Consider the following 24,909-nt stretch of genomic DNA (forward strand, 5'->3'; position numbering starts at 1 on the left):
GCAGGATGGTGTGGTTGCTGGCTACTATTGATTGGAGGAAGATGAAGATAACTACATGCTCTTTCTGTGTGTAATGTCTTCTCATCAATGGCTGTTGCTGCTCTGAACTGTAGAGTTGCGTGGCACCACCCCATCTGGTAAACATGACAAGATGGTAAACATGACAAGATGATGAACATGACAAGATGCCCAATACGTGTCAGCTAGCCATACCGGACAATCTGGGAGATTTTTTTTGGTAATGCATCTTCTCTGGGTTAAAATGATTTACAGTGAAAGACAGATCCTTCAAAGCTACTTTGCTTCCCGAAGTGGTTAGATTGCTATGGGCAAATATTTGGTGCTCTCTCTCTTACTCCCATCCTCCCTTCCCTCTCATTACTTCAGTGCTATGACAGCAATGCTGGAACAGATTAGATGCCAGCTAGTCCCCTCCCGGCCTCCCCTGATCTGTGCCTTGTTTTGTGTAAGCCGACATGTGGTTTCAATAGAGGAGCTGAGCATAGTAGAGGGAGTGAAAAGCAAACCCGTCAGAGACACTTTCCACACCCACATACAGCTTTCAAATTCCAGCCAGACCCTAGGAGACAGCAGCAGCGCCATATTCATTAGGCACCAAATGGAAGAAAGCAGATGGAAACAGGGAGGGACGACTACTTGGGCTTGTGCAATAAGAAATGCACATTTTCATTTTCTGTTTCAGACTGTTTTAAAACGTTTTCCCTTGTCCCAATGAATACACCCCGGCATTCACTCTCCAGCTGCACAGCCCCAGCACTGATTAAACCTCAGATGAAGTGGAAGAGATAAGAGGAGCCTTCAGAGCAGAGCAGAAATTAAGGAGACGGATGAATGGCCTGTGGAAAACAAGAAGAGGAAATAGTGTAATAGCGTATAGGCCTCCGACTCACAATGAATGAGTCATGTGGTCTCTCAAAATAACATTTACTGTAATGTTTAAAGTTGAGGTATCAGACTCTCAAAATAGAGGTGTTAAACTATAAAAAACAGACAAGAGTTAACATTACATAGGATGATGCAGTGAAATTGACATGTAAAATGTGTCATTACATTTGCTTTACTTCAGGCGATTGTAAAAAACGCCAGTCAGTACAGTGAGTACTATAAACGTTTTGTATTAAAATGACAGTAGTTCATCATCTGTCCCTATTCATTGCAAAATACTCTGGAGACAAGATGACTCAACATTTCTCTAAAGCCTAGTCAGTCAGAGTGAAAATGAACTATTTTAACTGGAAAAAAGTGTGTAGAGCTCATTGAATTAGCTACTTAAGTTGCATTCCAAGTAAACTCAGGAGTACAGGAGCTAGTGTATCTTAACTCAGTGAACCAGGCTAAAATATGCAGGCCTACCCTGCGTTGCTGTTTATCATTAGTGCAACAGTGTCATCCATCAAAAACACCATAGAGTGGTGGCTTAGGTCCTAGGTGTGCGACAAACGTTCCTCATCCATGTCCGACACACGCACGCACACACGCACGCACGCACGCACGCACGCACGCACGCACACACACACACACACACACACACACACACACACACACACACACACACACACACACACACACACACACACACACACAGGCTCTTTATTCGGGGTCATTGGGTGAGGGCTGTCACTGGCGCCTGTACATACATATATTGACCTCATTACCCAAAGAAATACCTCTGAACGTGTCATTAAATCTGCAAAGCTGTCGTTCCGACCGTAGTTTCAAGAAGTACACCAAGCTTTTGATCTATGCCACAGACGTACCTTGACTGCCCTGAATCATAAACTAGTGATGCCGTGTCTGTGCTGCTATTCTGACCTCTCACATCATGCTCATGATCAGGCATCTAAGCCACAGGAGGCTGCTGAGGGGAGGAAAGCTCATAGTAATGGCTGGAATGGAGTGAATGGAATAGCATCAAACATACAGAAACCATGTGTTTAATGTGTTCAATACCATTCCATTCAATGCCATTCCATTCAATACCATTCCATTCAATACCATTCCAGCCATTCCATTCAATACCATTCCATTCAATACCATTCCAGCCATTCCATTCAATACCATTCCATTCAATACCGTTCCTTCCATTCAATACCGTTCCAGCCATTCCATTCAATACCATCCCAGCCAATCCATTCAATACCATTCCAGCCATTCCATTCAATACCATTCCATTCAATACCGTTCCAGCCATTCCATTCAATACCATTCCATTCAATACCGTTCCAGCCATTCCATTCAATACCATTCCAGCCATTCCATTCAATACCGTTCCAGCCATTCCATTCAATACCGTTCCAGCCATTCCATTCAATACCGTTCCATTCAATACCATTCCATTCAATACCGTTCCAGCCATTCCATTCAATACCATTCCAGCCATTCCATTCAATACCATTCCATTCAATACCGTTCCAGCCATTCCATTCAATACCGTTCCAGCCATTCCATTCAATACCATTCCAGCCATTCCATTCAATACCATTCCATTCAATACCATTCCATTCAATACTGTTCCAGCCATTCCATTCAATACCATTCCAGCCATTCCATTCAATACCATTCCATTCAATACCGTTCCAGCCATTCCATTCAATACCGTTCCAGCCATTCCAGTCAATACCATTCCAGCCATTCCATTCAATACCGTTCCAGCCATTCCATTCAATACCATTCCATTCAATACCATTCCAGCCATTCCATTCAATACCATTCCATTCAATACCGTTCCTTCCATTCAATACCGTTCCAGCCATTCCATTCAATACCATTCCAGCCATTCCATTCAATACCATTCCAGCCATTCCATTCAATACCATTCCATTCCCATTCCAATACCGTTCCAGCCATTCCATTCAATACCATTCCATTCAATACCGTTCCAGCCATTCCATTCAATACCATTCCATTCAATACAGCCATTCCATTCAATACCATTCCAGCCATTCCATTCAATACCGTTCCAGCCATTCCATTCAATACCGTTCCAGCCATTCCATTCAATACCGTTCCATTCAATACCATTCCATTCAATACCGTTCCAGCCATTCCATTCAATACCATTCCAGCCATTCCATTCAATACCATTCCATTCAATACAGCCATTCCATTCAATACCGTTCCAGCCATTCCATTCAATACCATTCCAGCCATTCCATTCAATACCATTCCATTCAATACCATTCCATTCAATACTGTTCCAGCCATTCCATTCAATACCATTCCAGCCATTCCATTCAATACCATTCCATTCAATACCGTTCCAGCCATTCCATTCAATACCGTTCCAGCCATTCCAGTCAATACCATTCCAGCCATTCCATTCAATACCGTTCCAGCCATTCCATTCAATACCATTCCATTCAATACCATTCCATTCAATACTGTTCCAGCCATTCCATTCAATACCGTTCCAGCCATTCCATTCAATACCGTTCCAGCCATTCCATTCAATACCATTCCAGCCATTCCATTCAATACCATTCCATTCAATACCATTCCTTCCATTCAATACCGTTCCAGCCATTCCATTCAATACCATTCCATTCAATACCGTTCCAGCCATTCCATTCAATACCATTCCATTCAATACCGTTCCAGCCATTCCATTCAATACCATTCCATTCAATACCGTTCCAGCCATTCCATTCAATTCCGTTCCAGCCATTCCATTCAATACCGTTCCAGCCATTCCATTCAATACCGTTCCAGCCATTCCATTCAATACCATTCCATTCAATACCATTCCATTCAATACCGTTCCAGCCATTCCATTCAATACCATTCCAGCCATTCCATTCAATACCATTCCATTCAATACCGTTCCAGCCATTCCATTCAATACCATTCCAGCCATTCCATTCAATACCGTTCCAGCCATTCCATTCAATACCATTCCATTCAATACCATTCCATTCAATACCGTTCCAGCCATTCCATTCAATACCGTTCCAGCCATTCCATTCAATACCGTTCCAGCCATTCCATTCAATACCGTTCCAGCCATTCCATTCAATACCGTTCCAGCTATTCCATTCAATACCATTCCATTCAATACCATTCCATTCAATACCGTTCCAGCCATTCCATTCAATACCATTCCAGCCATTCCATTCAATACCATTCCATTCAATACCGTTCCAGCCATTCCATTCAATACCGTTCCAGCCATTCCATTCAATACAATTCCAGCCATTCCATTCAATACCGTTCCAGCCATTCCATTCAATACCATTCCATTCAATACCATTCCATTCAATACCGTTCCAGCCATTCCATTCAATACCGTTCCAGCCATTCCATTCAATACCGTTCCAGCGATTCCATTCAATACCATTCCAGCCATTCTATTCAATACCATTCCAGCCATTCCATTCAATACCGTTCCAGCCATTCCATTCAATACCATTCCATTCAATACCATTCCAGCCATTCCATTCAATACCATTCCATTCAATACCATTCCATTCAATACCGTTCCAGCCATTCCATTCAAGCCCGTCCTCCCCCAATTAACTGCTGTGATCTAGGCCAGTAATCATTAAGTATCTCAAATTAGGAGTGCAGATCTAGGATCAATTTAGCATTATTATAATTTGAGATCAGCTATAAGTGTCAGGTTGCTTTGGTTTTTATTTCAAAGGAGAGAGAAGAAAGGGTAGAATATATTTAGCAGCTGATCTGAATGGAGGGGGGGTGAAGTTAATACCTAGTTAAGACTTACTAGGTATCAAAAAACACTGCTATCAAAACATCGAACATCTCATTACACCCCCCACACCTCGCTGCTTTAACAGCCTCCACTCTTCTGGGTAGGCTTTCGACTAGATGTTGGAACATTGCTGTGTGGACTTGCTTCCATTCAGCCACAAAAGCATTAGTGAGGTCGGGCACTAATGTAGTAAGGCGATTAGGCCTGGCTCGTATTCGGCATTCCAATTCATCCCAAAGGTGTGTGATGGAGTTGAGGTCAGGGTTCTGTGCAGGTCAGGCAAGTTCTTCCACACCAATCTCGACAAACCATTTCTGTGCACGGGGGCATTGTCATGCATAAACAGGAAAGGGCTTTCCCCAAACTGTTTCCACAAAGTTGGAAGCACAGGGTCATATAGAATGTCATGGTATTGAACTAAGACGCCTAGCCCAAACCATTAAAGACAGCCCTAGACCAATACTCCTCCTCCACCAAACTTTACAGTTGGCACTATGCATTCGGGCAGGTAGTGTTCTCCTGCCATCAGCTAAACCAAGATCCATTCGTTGAACTGCCAGATGGGGAAGCGTGATTCATCACTCCAGAGAACATGTTTCCAGAGTCCAATGGCTGCGAGCTTTACACCACTCCAGCTGACGCTTGGCATTGCACATGGTGATTTTAGGCTTGTGTGTGGCAGCTCGGCCATGGAAACCCATTTCCTGCAGCTCGCAATTAACAATTATTGTGCTGACAGTGCTTCAAGAGGCAGTTTGGAAATGGGTAGTGAGTGTTGCACCTGAGGAAAGACAATTTTTACGCGCTATGCACTTCAGCGGCCCCATTCTGTGAGCTTGTGTGGCCTACCACTGAGCCGTTGTTGCTCCTAGACGTTTCCACTTCACAATAACAGCACTTACAGTTGACTGGGGCAGCTCTAGCAGGGAAGGAATTTGACAAACTGACTCATTGGAAAGGTGGCATCCTATGATGGTGCCACATTGAAAGTCACTGAGCTCTTATTTTGATTGAACCTTTATTTAACTAGGCAAGTCCGTTAAGAACAATTTCTTATTTACAATGACGTCCTACCCTGGCCAAACCCTCCCTTAACCCGGACGACGCTGGGCCAATTGTGCGCCGCCCTATGGGACTCCTGATCACGGCCGGTTGTGATACAGCCCGGGATCTAACCAGTTTCTGTGGTGACACCTCTAGCACTGAGATGCAGTGCCTTAGACCGCTGCGCCACTTGGTAGCAAAGTACGGGCAATTCTACTGCCAATATTTGTCTATGGAGATTGCATGGCCATCCGCTCGATTTTATACACCTGTCAGCAACGGGTGTGGCTGAAATAGCTGAATCCACTAATTTGAAGGTGTGTCCACATACTTTTGGTCCTGTAGTGTATGTCAATCTTGGAAAAAACAAACAATGATAACCAGTTAAAACATAGGCCTGCCTACTTAGTACAATCGAGCCCATCCCAAGGGGAAACACTGACCAAAACTAAGGTTCATACCCTGTCACATACAGGCTGATATAGGCCTACTGAGACTGACTATTGGCTGTCTTATAAACATTTTGACCAAAAGCACTTTAAGTATATTCTGAAAAACACAACACATACAGTAGTTAATGTATTTGCTTAAGCCGCTACTGCATGGTTACAAGACACTAACCACTGCATGGTTACAAGTAAGTTTTAGTATGCTACTCAGATGGCACCATCATGTGGAGAGATTGCAAAAGTACCGCTTTAGACAGAGAAAATTGGAAATTAAAAAGATATTGTCAATTTTCTAACCCCACTGAAATAGTTTTATACAATTCATTAAAAAAAAACTCTCACAATGCATGCCTTTTAAAAACCTAGCGCAAAATAGAATGGTGTTGTATTCCTCCTCTGTGCAGTGTTTTACAAAAAATGTGTAGTACACTTTATTATGATCAATAATAATAGTTATTTTAAAACATAGATAACTTTTAACCAAAAAAATATTGTTAGAGTTTCTGTTATTTCGGATTTGACTGACATCCACTGTAAACATGGTGGTTGTTTTCCACACAGTTTTCAGTCCAATCAGCTCGAAGGGGCGGGCTCTGATAGAATTCTAGACAAAATGGCGGATGTTGTTGATTTGCGGTAGGGTCAGTGATAATCGGAGTTCACCTTTTCACTGATTTACTGCAAGACATTATACAGAAATAATATAAGACAAGTCATAATCGTTGTATGGTGATCTGCAATGAAAGGCAAAGAAAGGTCACCGATTAAAAAGCGTTCTCGGGCTTTGGATGATATCCGAGACAGGGGAGGAGGCCACCCGCCCAGCAAGAAAATGAGGGCTATCTCGGTTTCCAGTGGGAGTAATAATGGGAATAGCTCGACTAAAAGTGACGGAGGATCTACGAGAAGGAGTTTGTTGGGTGACAAGAGAGGCCGGGATTTTGATGGACATGTATCGAGTCGAACCGGTGGAAGTAACCATAGCTATCCCGTTGCTACTGCAACCTCTACCGGTAAGAACCACAACCTGGGTTTGACACTCGATTTAGCCGCGGCAAGGACTAATGCTCGCGGCGAGCGTGTTCCGCCTCCACCTAACAACAACGAGAGTGAGTACAAAACTCTCAAAATCAGTGAACTGGGCACCCAGTTGAGCGATGAAGACATAGAAGATGGACTTTTCCACGAATTCAAAAAATTCGGGGACGTGAGTGTCAAAATAAGCCGCAGCAACGACGAGAGAATTGCGTTTGTCAACTTCAGAAAGCCCGAGGATGCCAGAGCTGCTAAACACGCACGGGGCAGGTTAGTACTTTATGACCGACCTCTGAAAATCGATGCAGTGTACATTAACAGGAGGAGAAGCCGTTCTCCAGTTGAACGAGTTGACAGAGACCCATATGTTGGAGCCCCAGGTCACAGACACTTACACACCCAGAGACCCCTCTCCCCATCTGTGCTTGGATACAGAGACTACAGACTACAGCAGCTGGCCCTTGGGCGCCTCCCTCCTCCCCCACCCCCTCCTTTGCCCAGAGACCTAGAGCGGGAGAGGGAGTTTGCCCTGTTTGAAGCCAGGGTGCGCCCAGGTCCAGCTTTCATTGCAGAGAGAGCTTCTGCTTTCCGCGATGAGGATTTTATCTCCCCAGAGGATGACCAAAGAGCTAACAGAACGCTGTTTCTGGGCAACTTGGACATCACTGTCACAGAGACAGACCTGAGACGGGCCTTCGACAGGTTTGGGTTGATAACAGAGGTGGATATTAAGCCCACACGGGGACAGACCAGCACATACGGGTTCCTCAAGTTTGAGAATCTCGACATGGCCCACCGCGCCAAACTCACCATGTCTGGGAAGATAGTGGGCCGTAACCCCATAAAGATTGGCTATGGTAAGGCCACCCCCACCACACGCCTATGGGTGGGTGGGCTCGGACCCTGGGTCCCCCTAGCAGCATTGGCCAGAGAGTTTGACCGCTTTGGTACAATAAGGACCATTGACTACAGAAAGGGGGACACCTGGGCTTACATACAGTACGAGAGCCTTGACGCTGCTCAGGCTGCGTGCACGCACATGCGTGGCTTCCCTCTGGGGGGGCCCGAGAGGAGACTCAGGGTGGACTTTGCAGACACAGAGCACCACTACCAGCAGCAGTTCCTTCAGCCTCTTCCTCTACCCTCCTTCGACATGGTGGCAGAGGCTTTCATCCACCGCGCCATAGCTGAGCCCCCGAGGGACAGGACTCCACCACTGCTCCACTTCAGAGAGAGAGAACTGGGTTTCCCCGGGGCCGAGTGGCCCCCCATCCCGGCTATGCGTGAGCGGGTACGTCCCGGGACCTTTGAGCCGCTGGAGCGGGACCGGCGGCCGGGAGGGAGGGAGCCCTGGTCTCTGGAGCGAGAGCTGGCGGGGCGCGGCTGCGACCCAAGACGGAAACGACACCTTATGGATGACGGTCGCCATCTTGACGTCTCTCCTGACAGCACTGACCGCACGGCACGCCGACACCGAGGGGGTCCAACCCCAGATGGTAGCCCCAACGGGGGCCGCTTCAGTGACTCAGAGCGTACCCCTCGTGGCGGTGACGACAGACCCTCCCCTGGACGAGACCGTCGCCTCAGTCTGGAGCATCCTGGCGGGGGGGACAGGAGACTAAAGAGCCAGGGGAGTCTTGCCGAAAGAGGAGCCTCCAGCAGTGGCCTCTCATCCTCAGCAGGGGAGCGGAAACGTAAAGCCGGCGACAGCAGCAGCAAAGGACCCGGAGCTAAGAGGGATCGCTCTTCAGACCAGGGCGGCTCTAAAGGCAGTCAGTCATCCAAGCTGAGCCTGGCCTGGCACGGCATGCTCCTCCTGAAGAACAGCAACTTCCCCGCCAACATGCACCTCCTGGAGGGTCACCAGGGCGTGGCCAAGGACCTCCTCGTCGACGGCCCCACTGGGAGACAGGTTGGGGAGCTCAAGATCACCCAGCGTCTCCGCCTCGACCAGCCCAAGCTGGACGAGGTCTCCAGACGCATCAAAGCGGCCGGCCCCGGCGGCTACGCCGTCCTCCTGGCGGTTCCCGGTTCCGGTGGCGAGGAGGTGTCGTCGACGGACCCTGCAGCTTCCACCCAGCGTCCTCTCCGCAATCTGGTGTCCTACCTGAAACAGAAGCAGGCAGCTGGAGTCATCAGCCTGCCCGTTGGAGGCAGCCGGGATAAGGACCACCAGGGTGTTCTCCATGCGTTCCCTCCCTGTGAGTTCTCACAGCAGTTCATTGATGCCTCGGCTAAAGCTCTGGCCAAAACCGACGAGGACTATCTGGTGATGGTCGTGGTGCGAGGGCCATCATAACTACAATCAGATAGAGGAAGCAAAACATCAATGATATTGTAAAAAAAATAAGAAAAAAAACTACTATTGCATGCTGTGTGTTGAGTTCTGCCTCATGGGGTGTTACTAGAGAGTAGGGTTATGGGGAAGATAGGCTATGTCACTATTTTTCCCACCAAAATAAGTATAAAATGTCCCCCTGAAAGTCAACAAATGTGTAATTTTGGAACCCTGTTTTATAAAGGGTGTGATCATTTCTAGCCAGTATTTGCAGAAACAATTCTGCTGGAATATTATAAAAGGGGGACATTCTATAAATAAAATGAAAAATCTACTGTAATTTAAAATGAGGTATTATAATGGCCCCTTTTTTGTTTTCGTTTAGGAAAACTTGAACCAACCGCTGTTTGTAAAAGTTTAAACTTCTCTCTTAAGATTTGCTCTGCTGTTAGTGTTTGGTTGTATTATGTATATGTTATACTACTTTATGCTTATTACAATCAGTTGGCGTCATTTAAAGTTAATTATATATTTTTAGCAAAATAGTCACCTCAAAACCTTTTGTTCACTAACCATTTCTTTATTCTAAATGTCACATTTTGAGAAAGATACCATCAGGCCCTGTTTTGACTGGTATGGTGAGGCTATAAATCATTTTGAGAAAGATACCATCAGGCCCTGTTTTGACTGGTATGGTGAGGCTATAAATAATTTTGAGAAAGATACCATCAGGCCCTGTTTTGACTGGTATGGTGAGGCTATAAATCATTTTGAGAAAGATACCATCAGGCCCTGTTTTGACTGGTATGGTGAGGCTATAAATCATTCCGTTTGGATTTCTCCTAAAAAAAATGATTGAGGACATTAATGTTTGGATATGTCCTTACTGGCTTTCTCTGATACATGAACATGTTCTAAACATAGAAATCTGAATGTACCTATATGCACGGTAGGCTATCTGGTGTTCGGTTACACCTGGTGGTTTACCCTGTGTAACTGGTTTGGTTACACCTGGTGTTTTACCCTGTGTAACTGGTTTGGTTACACCTGGTGTTTTACCCTGTGTAACTGGTTTGGTTACACCTGGTGTTTTACCCTGTGTAACTGGTTCGGTTACACCTGGTGTTTTACCCTGTGTAACTGGTTTGGTTACACCTGGTGTTTTACCCTGTGTAACTGGTTCGGTTACACCTGGTGTTTTACCCTGTGTAACTGGTTCGGTTATACCTGGTGTTTTACCCTGTGTACCCTGGTGTTTTACCCTGTGTAACTGGTTCGGTTACACCTGGTGTTTTACCCTGTGTAACTGGTTCGGTTACACCTGGTGTTTTACCCTGTGTAACTGGTTCGGTTACACCTGGTGTTTTACCCTGTGTAACTGGTTTGGTTACACCTGGTGTTTTACCCTGTGTAACTGGTTTGGTTACACCTGGTGTTTTACCCTGTGTAACTGGTTTGGTTACACCTGGTGTTTTACCCTGTGTAACTGGTTTGGTTACACCTGGTGTTTTACCCTGTGTAACTGGTTCGGTTACACCTGGTGTTTTACCCTGTGTAACTGGTTCGGTTACACCTGGTGTTTTACCCTGTGTAACTGGTTCGGTTACACCTGGTGTTTTACCCTGTGTAACTGGTTCGGTTACACCTGGTGTTTTACCCTGTGTAACTGGTTCGGTTACACCTGGTGTTTTACCCTGTGTAACTGGTTCGGTTACACCTGGTGTTTTACCCTGTGTAACTGGTTCGGTTACACCTGGTGTTTTACCCTGTGTAACTGGTTTGGTTACACCTGGTGTTTTACCCTGTGTAACTGGTTACACCTGGTGTTTTACCCTGTGTAACTGGTTCAGTTACACCTGGTGTTTTACCCTGTGTAACTGGTTTGGTTACACCTGGTGTTTTACCCTGTGGTTTTACCCTGGTGTTTTACCCTGTGTAACTGGTTTGGTTACACCTGGTGTTTTACCCTGTGTAACTGGTTTGGTTACACCTGGTGTTTTACCCTGTGTAACTGGTTTGGTTACACCTGGTGTTTTACCCTGTGTAACTGGTTTGGTTACACCTGGTGTTTTACCCTGTGTAACTGGTTTGGTTACACCTGGTGTTTTACCCTGTGTAACTGGTTTGGTTACACCTGGTGTTTTACCCTGTGTAACTGGTTTGGTTACACCTGGTGTTTTACCCTGTGTAACTGGTTTGGTTACACCTGGTGTTTTACCCTGTGTAACTGGTTTGGTTACACCTGGTGTTTTACCCTGTGTAACTGGTTTGGTTACACCTGGTGTTTTACCCTGTGTTACACCTGGTGTTTTACCCTGTGTAACTGGTTTGGTTACACCTGGTGTTTTACCCTGTGTAACTGGTTTGGTTACACCTGGTGTTTTACCCTGTGTAACTGGTTTGGTTACACCTGGTGTTTTACCCTGTGTAACTGGTTTGGTTACACCTGGTGTTTTACCCTGTGTAACTGGTTTGGTTACACCTGGTGTTTTACCCTGTGTAACTGGTTTGGTTACACCTGGTGTTTTACCCTGTGTAACTGGTTTGGTTTCACCTGGTGTTTTACCCTGTGTAACTGGTTTGGTTACACCTGGTGTTTTACCCTGTGTAACTGGTTTGGTTACACCTGGTGTTTTACCCTGTGTAACTGGTTTGGTTACACCTGGTGTTTTACCCTGTGTAACTGGTTTGGTTTCACCTAAAAATCCTGTGTTCATGGAATGGTTAATGGAACACTACAAAGTGGATTGTGACAAAAATGTGTAACAGAGGTTGAAACACCTATACATGGGTTTTAGTTGCTGAGTGTAAATTCTTAACTTGGCTGTGGTGTAGCTTAAATACAGTGTGTTCAATCGGTTTTCAGATGTGTTTTAATGTTTAAGCGACTCTCCAGTAATATTTGGACATATTGAGAGGCTGAATGAGGAATTTAGAAGTGATTTTTGCCCAGCTGATATAGATGGGTCCATCAATGCAATGACGCAAATGACGCGACAAACATATAGCCTACTAAGAGAGATGCTACGGGTAGATTTTATTGTGTACATTGTCTTTAGCACCACTTGACCCTTGGTAGTATGTTGTGACCTATAACCTTTGACCTATAATGTGTGATAAGATTACACTAGCGAAAAAACAGACTTTTATTTGTTGGTCCGGTTTCATTCAATCAATATGCTCTGTCGCCAAGATTGTCTGAATATGACAATATTTTAATGCTATTTGCTAACAAGTTATATACAGTAAACCTAATAATCAATAAGTAAAAAGGTATTCAATATATAAACGGATCATTTAGTTTTTTGGGGGGGATTGTACGTTTTATAAGTTGTAGTGCTATTATTTTGTAGGATTTTTTTTATTTTTTAACCACAGTTTTCCCCTTTGTCAGCCAACAGTTATATTTTTATAGCCTACTGTTGGTACCATTATATGACTATATGAAGTTTTAAGATGAGGTTGGTTTAGTTTTATCTGTTGACAAAATTGTCTGAGGAAAAAAAAAATGTATTTCTCTTCCAAGTTCACTGCCTCACCTGTGGACTTTTTTTATGGCTTTAAAACCTTTACAGGAAACTCTGAAGAGAAGGAAACTACTTAGTATTTGTTACATTTTCACTGAGAAGGCAGCTTTTAAGTTGTGGTGTCATTTTGTGTTGTTTAAAGTGGAATAATTAGGACCCTCTCGCTTTGTGCTTGTTTACCTGATTTCATTGGGAAGACAAGAAATGGAAAATCCTCTTCCCACACTCGTCTTACTGCCAATTTGTTTAAACACTCAAAGAGAAAGTGCATTTACGCACTTATTAGTCCTCTAAATATCAATAAATTGTTTCATTTGAGGGAAACCTGTTTCTGCCCTGGAAATGAATTGAACAGAGGGAACTGCTCTGACTACCACGTCTATTGTGTTTCCAAACAGGAAATGGTTTATCACTTTGAATTGTTGCACAAGAGAAGTGAACCAAACACCTCTTTGCTGATTGTTAGAGACTGATCATCGCCTGTGTGTGTTCTCTTATACACACATTTTTTAGGAGCTGTTGGTAATCTGTTTAGCTAACAGGAGCTGTTCAGAAGTTGTTGCTAATTAATAGCATACCTTTTGAACCCAGTACCTTTTTTTTTTTACCCCTCCAGGGCCGGGCTCCTCGTGTTAGTCCTACTGCCCTAGCAGGTGAACCCAGTACACAGTGGGGCAGGAATCACAGGATCAATGGAGGAGCCTCCCACTGTGCCCACTGTGTCCGTGTCCTGCTGGTTTTCAACCACCAGCCCATGTCCTGCTGCTCACCTGTGTGGAACAGTGGCAGGCTGACACACTAGTGCAGTATGTGGGAGAATGGAGCTGGAATACAGTAGCAGCTCCTTTTCATTTCATTGTCCTCTACAAGGTTTGAGTCTTCACAGGCTGGATTTGCAGCATGCCCCCATGCCTTTCACTGTTGTCCTCTACAATGCTGGTCTGTTTGAGTTGACCACAGCCTGGGGTGTGTCTGTGGCTCCGCCTTGTCCACGGTTCCCTACACAAGCAGAGGTCCTGTCACCGGCTGCCACACATAATGCACCTCTTTGGGTGCAGTTTCTTAACTCGCACAGCAGCTCTACAGTACCACTGCAAGCTGTTGCACTGCTGAGGGAGTCACCTTGACCTGTGACCTTTTCCAAGTGACCTGTCAACATCTCCCAGAAGAATGATTATTTGTTGCCATCATAATTTAGATTTCTTCAGTTTATGATTTGACTCCCATGTATGCAGTGAATGGATGGAAGATCGCCCCCTTGTCATGAATAGGAATATTGTTTATTGTCGCTGTGGTTTTATTGATTGAATCTTTTTCTTGAAAGAGGATCAGGAGTATGTTTGTTCTGCTACGGTTTCCCACGATGACCGCAGAATAACATCCGACATCATCTACTTCACATTTCACGTGAACAAGGGGAATTTAAGCAGAAAAGATCAAGTGAGTAGTTTGACTCAACATTTCCACGTCGTGAAAGGATCCATATATATATTTTTAATTTGTTTTTATTTTGTGACAGTTCAACCAAAAGGCCTCTTATCCAAATGAAGAAATATTTCATATTTATCCCCTATAGCTCCTACCCAGTATGAGTGCATCACGGCCTCCCCCCAGTACAAGTGCAATAATAGCAGAGATTAAATCCCACCTGCCGTTGTTGCTGAGGAAAAAGACATTGCCACTGGAGAAATGACCTCTAGAGGATCATGGAGGAACTGCAGGACCAGAGGAGGCTGCTGTAACTACTGTAAGAGCCATAGGTAGCCACTACACTACACTGATGGCATGGAGAGAGACAGCTTGTTGCTGTCACTCCCTGTTGGGGAATAAGGAGTCTGCTGCCTGGCCTTTATTATAAGTCTGGAAGAAGCAGAGGTATGTATATTTGATTTATTGCACCTTTAGTTAAACAGCAAGACCCAGATTACAAAGCTCTGTTACAAAGAGAGCCCTGTATACATTACAATAAAAGCAGAATGATAACACAAAATACACATGTATATAAAAACCTCATTCAGTACACAATAACAAAATAAACATATTTAATACAAGCAATCGCATTCAACTACATAGAGGTTCTACATCGATAATTTAAACTGAGTGGCCACAGCACAACTAACTGCAGTGAACTCTGCAGATTGTTCCACAAATTAAGTGCAACAAAATGCAGATTTTCACAAATCTGTGGAGACTGGAGGGATCTCTAGTGTTATCCATTCCTGAGAACGGGTTTGGTAACTTCTGATTCCTATCTTAATTAATGATGTTACATATAGAGGACGTTTCTGTCAGATTGCTTTGTAAATAAATAAAAGAGAATGCAGCTCTCTTCTTACAGACAGAGAGGTCCATCCCACATTTTTTATACAGACTACAATGATGAGTCCTAAAATTGTCCTCTGTTATAAAACGTATTGCTGAATGGTAGACTGCAGCCAAGGGTTGTGCCACGTGCATGTAAACAATATCACCAAAATCCAGTTCAGGGAGAAGTGTTGTTTGATCTTTGTCCTATTTTCAATACTAAGGCATTAATTTTCTTCAATATAAAAAAAACAAACAATCTTAGCTTCTTAGTCAGATTTTTACATTTTCTATATGCTTAACGAAGGACAACTTGTCATCAATCCAGACATCCAGATACTTATATTGAGAAACAAGCTCAATTTGGGATCCATTTGTAGCGCACATATGCAGGTCCTCAGGGTCAACATTTTGTGACTTAGAGAACATGAGCTTGGTTTTACTTGTATTTTAACACCAATTTAAGATCTGTATGGTGAATTCTGAATTGAATCAAAGTTATGTTGAAGTTCCCGAATGGCCTGCAGCACCGAGGTGGCACAGGAATACAACATTGTGTCATCTGCATAGAGATGAATGTTACATGTATTAAGTGTTTCCTATGTCATTAATATACAAAAGGAAACAATAATGGACCCAAAATCAAACCCTGTGAGGAACATCTTTTTGAATCTCAAAATAATTCAGATTTAACCCCATCTATCAAGATGGGCTGAGTTCTGTCGCTAAGATAATTCAGATTTAACCCCATCTATCAAGATGGGCTGAGTTCTGTTGCTAAGATAATTCAGATTTAACCCCATCTATCAAGATGGGCTGAGTAGTGTCGCTAAGATAATTCAGATTTAACCCCATCTATCAAGATGGGCTGAGTTCTGTCGCTAAGATAATTCAGATTTAACCCCATCTATCAAGATGGGCTGAGTTCTGTCGCTAAGATAATTCAGATTTAACCCCATCTATGAAGATGGGCTGAGTTCTGTCGCTAAGATAATTCAGATTTAACCCCATCTATCAAGATGGGCTGAGTTCTGTCGCTAAGATAATTCAGATTTAACCCCATCTATCAAGATGGGCTGAGTTCTGTCGCTAAGATAATTCAGATTTAACCCCATCTATCAAGATGGGCTGAGTTCTGTCGCTAAGATAATTCAGATTTAACCCCATCTATGAAGATGGGCTGAGTTCTGTCGCTAAGATAATTCTGAAACTTAAACCCATCTATGAAGATGGGCTGAGTTCTTGATAATTTCTTCAGCAAAACAGAATCAAGATGGGCTGAGTTCTGTCGCTAAGATAATTCAATAAACAAGGCATCTACAAGATGGGCTGAGTTCTGTCGCTAAGATAATTCAGATTTAACCCCATCTAAAGATGGGCTGAGTTCATAGTTGCTGTGATAATTCTGAAACCATAAACAGGCTAAACCCTGATTTGATTTTCTTATTGAAAACAGAATGATCAGATAAAAATAACTTTGACAGGTCAATAAACAAGGCAGCACAGAATCTTTAGTTAAACATTGACAATATCTTAAAATGTGGCTGATAGTTGCCCAGGCCTCATTTGGTTTATATTGAAAATACAATTATCAGATAAAAATAACTAAGTTGTACATTAAACAAGGATTCATGAATCTCAGTTAAACAATACTAGTCTTGAAATGTGGTGATAGTTGTCAAGATCATTTGTATCCCTCACCCTTATGGGGCGATAGTTGTCGAGATCATTTGTATCCTCACCCTTATGGGGCGATAGTTGTCAAGATCATTTGTATCCTCACCCTTATGGGGCGATAGTTGTCAAGATCATTTGTATCCTCACCCTTATGGGGCGATAGTTGTCAAGATCATTTGTATCCTCACCCTTATGGTGTGGCAGCACATATGCAGATTTCCAGGCTTTTGGAATACTTCCTGATAACAATGTGAAGTAAAAGATGTGGGCTACTGAGCCAGCATTAATGGGTGCTGCACAATTAAGCAGACCAGGCTCCAAATGATAAGCACCTGTGGATTTTTTGTTGTTGTCTATTAATTTCCAACAATAAAACTCCTGACCAGCATTTTCAGTATCATTCTAAACGACACTACACCAAACTCAACGTCCAAACTACACTTTTCAAGAGCTGGCTTTGAAATACATTCAAATAAAAAGCCTGCAGAGATAAAATGGTGATTAAATGCATTAAAGATATCAATGTTTTAGTAATAGGGACAGAATCTGAGTTAGTTTATTGGGGGAGAGAAGAGGACACACAACCCTTCAGTGATTTAACAGCTTTCCAGAATTTAGCTGGGTTCCCTGTACATCAGATAGTGTATTAACATAATAATCTGAATTTGCTTTTTAAATTAGTTTTACACACAGATTTCTCAATCGCCTGAAAGACTGCGAAAGAGAAATTAAGTATTTATCTGATTTGTTAAGTGCCAGTCTGGGCCTGACTCTGTGGATCTAGCTTTGGCCCAGGCAGCATCTCGGTTCTGTATGACTTCAGATAGCTCTGGACTGAACCAATGGCAATACCTATTTTTAATGATCAGCTTTTTAAAGGGAGCATGTTTATCTACAATACATTTGAGAAGTGGTTCAGAGCCAACTCTGGGTCAGGTATAGATGCAATACAATCAAAGTCACCAAAATAAAGGTCACAATAAAAGGCCTTCATTAAAATGTTTAAAATTCCTCTTGTTGATAAAACGAGGTTTGGATCTAGGCATCCGTATATCCCTGACACATACAATGGGACAGTGGTCACTAATATCCAAAGCAAATACCCCACTCCCATTATATTTCTCTGGAGTATCGGTGAATATGAGGTCAGTCAAAGTCGATTCCTTTTAAATTTGGACGAATAGGCTTTGTCAAATTTAGATTAGTACAAAAATCATTTAAACAGTCAGCATCCTGCATTACCCATGCAAGATTAATATCTCCACCAATCAACACCTCTAGGGTAGTAAAAATGGCAATTAAATCAGTGAGTTCGTTTAGTACACACTTCAAGGTGGAGGGCTGACGATAGATTCCTATAACTGCTATTTTTGAGTTTGAACCCAACTGAAGACTTAAAGCCAACAATTCAAATTGTTTAGGACCGGAGGTCGCCTTTAACAGAGACACAGAAAGAAGAGTATTTGTGTAAATAGCAACACCACCCCCTTTGCCTTTCCTATCATCCCTAAACACATTGTAACCATCCATAGCAACCTCAGAGTCCAGGGTTTTATCAGTTAACCAGGTTCTGCCTGAGAGACCCAGATCAATTGCCATGATCCATTTTTAGGTAATAAACTACAAATGTTAATATGTAAAAATGTCATAGCTTTTCCGCATTTAAAATCACACGCAGTTTCAATACAAGTCAGATTTACTTTGAGATTTCAGAACAACATTATACCTATTAGGAAAATAGAACAAAGATTGGATTATACCTTTTAGGAAAATAGCAATGACATTTATCCACTAAGCACCATTCGGCATGTCACCACTTTCAGATACAACATGTGGAACTCTCACAATGACCAAAGAGGAGATGGTAAAAACATACTGACATGTAATGCTAATATTGTCCTCACATCAATTTAGTTGACCAACAACCTTTCCAATGTTTGATGACAACAGCCGGGAGCCATTTTCACCCGGATGAATTCAGTCTTCCACAAAGTAGCCAGGCCTATTCCAGAAGGAGTCATTAATTGACGACGAAGGACATGCCCAATTCCTTAGACACATTAACCACTGGTGACGAGACCAAAAGACGACTAAAACATGAAATTGAGCCCGAGACAATGATATGTTTTGCTAATATCTGAGCTGTAAGAAAATAGTCTTTTAGCTTTACAGAGTTCACACGCAGAATATCATTAGATCCAATATGCCCCACAACTGTTTTCAGAGCAGGAATCTGTTTCTTGATGACTTCTGATAAATCCTATTCGGGGCGGCAGGGTATCCTAGTGGTTAGAGCGTTGGACTAGTAACCGGACTAGTACAAATCTGTCGTTCTGCCCCTGAACAGGCAGTTAACCCACTGTTCCTAAGCCGTCACTGAAAATAAGATTTTGTTCTTAACTGACTTGCCTAGTTAAATAAAGGTAAAATAAAAAAAATTCCCTTAGCTCCAGGAAAACAAAGTGTACGGGTATTTCGGATTTCCGCCAAATCTAATCATGGAGTGTCCCCAAAATAATGGTTGATGGCTGTTGTCCATTTCGAGCCGGAGCCCTCAGCCCAGCCCCAGCTAAGATTCCTCTAACTCGCCCCCCACAAATGACAGGAATAGGAGACCCTGGTGATGCCAATATTATATTACAGTAAGTAGGATACCATATATAAGTGGTTCCTCTCTTTTTACCAAGCACCTACAATCCATTCAGTCTATTCTGGTAGGCAACTTAAAATAAAACCGAACATTAATTCCACCTCCATTGGCTGTAATCGAATTCACTAACAACTTATTATATTACTACTTGTTACATTACAGCCATAGGTCTACAGTAGTGTCAGGAAGCACTGGGTCTATTCACCAATTCCACACTGTCATGAATATAAACACTTATGAAGCAACTAAGTGGTTACAGTCTCTGTAAGACTAAATAAAAAGGTATGTATTGAATTTAAACTCCCCAAACAAAACATGTCCACCGTATCCAAGCAGCACCATGTGACCTCCGACACTATTATTCTCCGCACGTTTTGTAAACCCTGGGTATTGTGAGAGAAGGTGTCCCCTCCTATATACCACCTACACTACCGTTGTAAACAGAGGCGGTGGTGAAAATGTTGAATTAACCATACAACCTTAATCTGGAGAAATTCACTAGAAACATCCTAGTTCTGGGACCTTCTCTCTCCTGGCCCATGTTAACCCCACTACCTGTCAACAGTAACTGTGTTGTAATACCACCTGCTAACAGTTACTGTGTTGTAATACCACCTGTTAACAGTAACTGTGTTGTAATACCACCTGCTAACAGTAACTGTGTTGTAGAAGCACCTGCTAACAGTAACTGTGTTGTAATACCACCTGCTAACAGTAACTGTGTTGTAGTAGCACCTGCTAACAGTAACTGTGTTGTAATACCACCTGCTAACAGTAACTGTGTTGTAGTAGCACCTGCTAACAGTTACTGTGTTGTAATACCACCTGCTAACAGTAACTGTGTTGTAGTAGCACCTGCTAACAGTAGTAGTTGTAGTACTCTGTGGCTGAAAGGATGATTATGTAGTACTTTTATGTAGCCTGGTGCATTGGAACCTATGGAATAGTCACCCACCCATCTGACTCTCCAGGGAGGCTCATTCAAACTACTCAAATTGAACATTACACTTACAGAGATAACCACCATGTTTTATGACTTCCTGTTCTAGATCAAAACAGATGTGACAACAGATTGCCCCAAGGCTGAGATGGTAAGTTCCAGATGAAAATATATTGTGTATAAAGGCAGATGGAGGGGTTGCGGGTTCAAATCCTGTGGCACGATTGTAAAAAAAAAAATATGAGGAGCTGAACTGGAAACAAAATGGCTGCAGGTAAAGACCCGAGACCATCTGCCGTTGTGCCCATGTGCAAGGCGCTGCATTCTGGCTGACCCTGTGCCTCTCTACATGTGTGTCTGGCAGGGATGTGAATGGACAATAAAGCATCTATTCTGTTGTATTATATTCTCTGCTTGTTCCCTGTAGAGTATCTTGCCGCTGGACCGTCCAAGACACCTCGGACTGTAAGTACTGGGCTTAATGAAATACTTTAAAGTGGGGCGGCAGTTAGCCTAGTGGTTAGAGTGTTGGGCCGATGACCGAAAGATTGCTGGTTTGAATACCTGAGCGGACGAGGTGAAAAATCTGCCGATGTTCCCTTGACCGAGGCACTTAACACTAATTTGCTCCAGGGGTGCCATGCTACTATGACTGACCTTGTAAAACAACACATTTCACTGCGCCGATCCGGTGTATGTGACAGTAAAACATGTAGTTTTTATTTTTATACTGCTATTCAGACAAAGTGTTACTCCCTATATAATGGAATCTTTCCAAACTCGGTGCTGTTGATTTGAACAATCCAAATCCTGTTTACCCCTCTCTTTAAATTTCCCAACGAGTATTTATTGTATTTTAAAGCAATTTAATTTGATATCATACGAGATGAAAGAGAATGTAAATGTTACTTATCATATTGGTCCGATATACATTTGTTTTTGTATTATTCATTCATTCTTAATAAAAAAAGTAAATTTTTGTGCAATTTCTTTGTGTGAGAATTATTTTTCTCCAGGTGTCCTGAATAGAAGCAGAAAAGAATCTTAACAAACCTCACCATCCATGTCACGTGTCACTTTATTGCAGCTGATTGTACAGTCAGTTAAAAGGCATACAAAAAGAACGCGTTTAGATGATAGTCGTAGTAACTATTAGGAATATGATTGGTTAGGCATGTAGTAAGCCTTAATCAAATGACACCTGAAACCAATATATATCAAATGTAAAGTCTTGTCCAACATGAAATTATTGTAATCAGAATACAATATCAAATATATTTCTAGGTGTTACAAAAATGACATTTAAGCACTTGTTGAGTTTAAGGGTTGTATTTGTTCCTGTTTTCTTGAAAACAATTGTTGGACAAAATAGCTTTTTCAGGATATTGCTTTAAACCACAGTTCCTTCCTAAAAAACACTGGGTTCAGACAGTAAAGAATAGACTAACAAAATAAAGAGATCTACTTTTAAATCATCAAAATATACATTTTACCATAACTTTCAGTGGCCCTCAATCACACAGGAAGTGAACACACTAATTGCACATCCCAAATGGAACCCAATTCCTTATATAGAAAACTGTTTGACCAGAACCCACAGGGCTCTCTTGGCATCCATTTTAGGAGCGAGCAGAGCTGCCGCATGTGAATAATGGTAAATGGAAGAATGTGCTGAGACGATACACACAGAGTTGTGCAGGCAGGTTGATGAGCTTTGTGAGAGTGAGTTGAGGGGGAAGAGCGATTTGGTACTGATGAAGTGTTCTTTGAGTTCAAGCTTTTTAGCGCCACTAGGGGGCAGTAGAAAACAAAAACAAATGTTTTATCACTCAATTTTCAAAGGACCAGGTCAGTGTTTCTCAGGAACATAGCCTCGTACGAACCTGATCTCACGAGCTTACATTCTGTTTCGTGGTATCATTGTTGTTCATTGGAAAAACACTGAACTAGGTACATACAGTACACAATATATACTTAGGAACATTTAGTGAAGAATGGGGGAATCACTATGGTAACAAAAGAACAACATATAAAACCTTGTAGATAACAGAATTTAAACGACAGACTAAACTCCCATAGAACACTGCCCTAAAGAGCAAAAAGACAGTGACTGCTCATTTGGTCGAAAATGAGTTAATGTCATTAAATAAATGCTTAATCATGTGGACAAGTATCCTGCCTCATGTTGTGTTTTGGAGAAAATGTTTAGCAGTAACTGCATGAAGTAAATAAAAACAGGTAAGGGCAAGGTAAATAAAACACATGTTTCTCAGTTCCACATTATGAGCAGTTACTGCCTTTTTGCTTGGTAGGGCAGAATAGCTCTCCCATGTCATAGTTCTCCCATGTCATAGTTCTCCCATGTCATAGCTCTCCCATGTCATAGCTCTCCCATGTCATAGCTCTCCCATGTCATAGCTCTCCCATGTCATAGTTCTCCCATGTCATAGCTCTCCCATGTCATAGCTCTCCCATGTCATAGCTCTCCCATGTCATATGCCTGAAGTAGCCTTCAACAGCATTTCATTTCCTCATTGTACCAGCCTTACTAAGGTATATGGGTAGTACCATCTAAAGAAGATATATTATCTGGGCAATAATAAGCAAATAATAAAACCTGAGTGCCAATCTGCCAACTCCTTGTCACTCGGTTAACCCCGGGCACCAAAGATGTGGATGTCGATTAAGGCAGCCCCCCCGCACCTCTCTGATTCAGAGTTGTTGGGTTAAATGCGGAAGACACATTTCAGTTGAAGGCATTCTGTTGTACAACTGACGAGGTATCCCCCCCCCCTTTCCTATCCCTTCATTGGCAATACAACAAAAACAGACGGGTACTCAGGCGAAGCAAATAAACTGTCTGTCTTTTAAAAGCACTTGGTCAGTAGTTTACACAGTACAACAGCACCAACCAGCATGGCTGTCCACCATGTTACATACCAAGTAAACCCAGGTATTTCACCCTATGTGATATACTCTTCCACCCAGCTTGGTCCTTGACAACTTCTATGTGTGATTGTCATGTGGCATGCCAAACATTGGCAAGACGGCACAAAGTAACCGATCTGGGACCAGGCTAACCTAAATTAGGGTCTGTGTACAAAGTAATCGCCCCTCAGTGGTATACCATACACACCGAAATAGGTCTCTCATGATTACACTAATAGTGAACTATTTTGAACTAACTCCAGATCCAGTTGAATGGTAATATGATACCTTTACGATGTTGAATGTGTGTCGTATTGGGAAATACTACTGTACATTAATACTGTTTGAGCACCTGTGAATCAGAGATGCTAACGCTAACCCAGATCTACATTTGCTGACTCAAAAACAGCTTTGTGGTAACTACCGTGTCTTCAGAACGTATTCAGACCCCTGGACTTTCTCCACATTTTTTTACGTAAACACCCGTATTTTAAAATGGATTCAATTACATTTCTTCATCATCATCATCAATCTACACACAATACCCAATAATGACAAAGCAGGTTTAGAAAATATATATATATCAGGTTTGGAGAGCATTTTGTAATGTAATGTAATGTATATATCTATATATATATATATATATATATATATTGACATAAGTATTTAGACCCTTAGCCATGAGATATCAAAATTGAGCTCCGATGCATTCTGTGGTAAATTCAATCTGTTTTTGCTTTGTCAATATCGGGTTGTGTGTGTAGATTTCTGAGGGGAAAAACAATGTAATAAATTGTATAATAAGGCTGCAATGTAACAAAATGTGGAAAAAGTGAAAATACTTTCCAAATGCACTGCTAAGAGTGGATATATCTAGCAGTCCATTGTTGTATATTGCGTGGTGCAGTGGTTCAGTATATTGCTGCAGTGGTTCAGTGTAAGCCAAATATGTGGTGCAAAATCGCATGGTGCAGCCGTTCAGGGGTGCAGCCATTCAGTATATTGCATGGTGCAGCGGTTCAGCATATTGCGTGGTGCAAGTTCAGTCACTTCAGTATATAGCTAGTGGTTCAGTGGAGTGGTTCATATCGTGGTGCAGCAGTCCATTGTTGTAGCAGTTCAGTATATTGCATGGTGGTGCAGTGGTTCAGTATATTGCGTGGTGCAGCAGTTCAGGCGTGGTGCCCAGGTTTAGTATATAGCGGTGCAGTGGTTCAGTATATTGCGTGGCGCATTCAGTATATTGCAGTGGTGCAGCAGTTCAGTATATTGCATGGTGTTATTGCGTGTGCAGTGGTTCAGTAGTAAATTGCATGGTGCAGTGGTTCAGTATATTGCGTGGTGCAGT

General features: G+C 42.6%; 2 protein-coding genes and 1 long non-coding RNA gene across 6 annotated transcripts; 2 read left to right on the forward strand and 1 right to left on the reverse strand.

The window, feature by feature from the left end:
* The first annotated feature begins 6,804 nt into the window (after positions 1-6,804).
* LOC118359530 (RNA-binding protein 15-like) lies at positions 6,805-9,931 on the forward strand. Its single transcript, XM_035738034.2, has one exon. The coding sequence runs from the start codon at positions 6,962-6,964 to the stop codon at positions 9,554-9,556; it is 2,595 nt and encodes an 864-aa protein (XP_035593927.1). The 5' UTR covers positions 6,805-6,961; the 3' UTR covers positions 9,557-9,931.
* A 397-nt stretch (positions 9,932-10,328) lies between these two features.
* LOC127912406 (neurofilament heavy polypeptide-like) lies at positions 10,329-12,267 on the reverse strand. Of its 4 annotated transcripts, XM_052481466.1 has the most exons (5): positions 12,126-12,267; positions 11,838-12,089; positions 11,490-11,777; positions 10,821-11,036; positions 10,329-10,726 (listed from the first exon to the last, which is right to left on the reverse strand). In XM_052481466.1, the coding sequence occupies exons 1-5, from the start codon at positions 12,250-12,252 to the stop codon at positions 10,419-10,421; spliced, it is 1,191 nt and encodes a 396-aa protein (XP_052337426.1). In that variant the 5' UTR covers positions 12,253-12,267; the 3' UTR covers positions 10,329-10,418. The 4 variants fall into 4 exon arrangements, 3 of the variants coding, with proteins under 3 accessions (XP_052337426.1, XP_052337427.1, XP_052337425.1); XM_052481467.1 differs by lacking the exon at positions 11,490-11,777; XM_052481465.1 differs by lacking the exon at positions 11,490-11,777 and having other exon boundaries at positions 10,821-11,324.
* Positions 12,151-21,676, forward strand: LOC127912407 (uncharacterized). The gene is made up of 3 exons (XR_008082319.1): positions 12,151-14,502; positions 14,639-14,937; positions 20,743-21,676. It is a non-coding gene; the product is annotated as an uncharacterized LOC127912407 (long non-coding RNA).
* Positions 21,677-24,909: the final 3,233 nt, after the last annotated feature.

The sequence above is a fragment of the Oncorhynchus keta genome, chromosome 27 (genome assembly GCF_023373465.1).
Source record: "Oncorhynchus keta strain PuntledgeMale-10-30-2019 chromosome 27, Oket_V2, whole genome shotgun sequence".
Taxonomy (NCBI): domain Eukaryota; kingdom Metazoa; phylum Chordata; class Actinopteri; order Salmoniformes; family Salmonidae; genus Oncorhynchus; species Oncorhynchus keta.

What these genes read in the sequence shown, in the direction of transcription:
- LOC118359530 (XM_035738034.2), top strand. Translation starts at nt 6,962, where the DNA reads ATGAAAGGCAAAGAAAGGTCACCGATTAAAAAGCGTTCTCGGGCTTTG.
- LOC127912406 (XM_052481465.1), bottom strand. Translation starts at nt 12,252, where the DNA reads ATGAACACAGGATTTTTAGGTGAAACCAAACCAGTTACACAGGGTAAA. An exon ending in TACACAGGGTAAAACACCAG is followed by an intron (nt 11,325 to 11,837) that starts GTGTAACACAGG and finishes GTAAAACACCAG; the next exon opens with GTGTAACCAAACCAGTTACA. An exon ending in TACACAGGGTAAAACACCAG is followed by an intron (nt 10,727 to 10,820) that starts GTGTAACCGAAC and finishes GTAAAACACCAG; the next exon opens with GTGTAACCGAACCAGTTACA.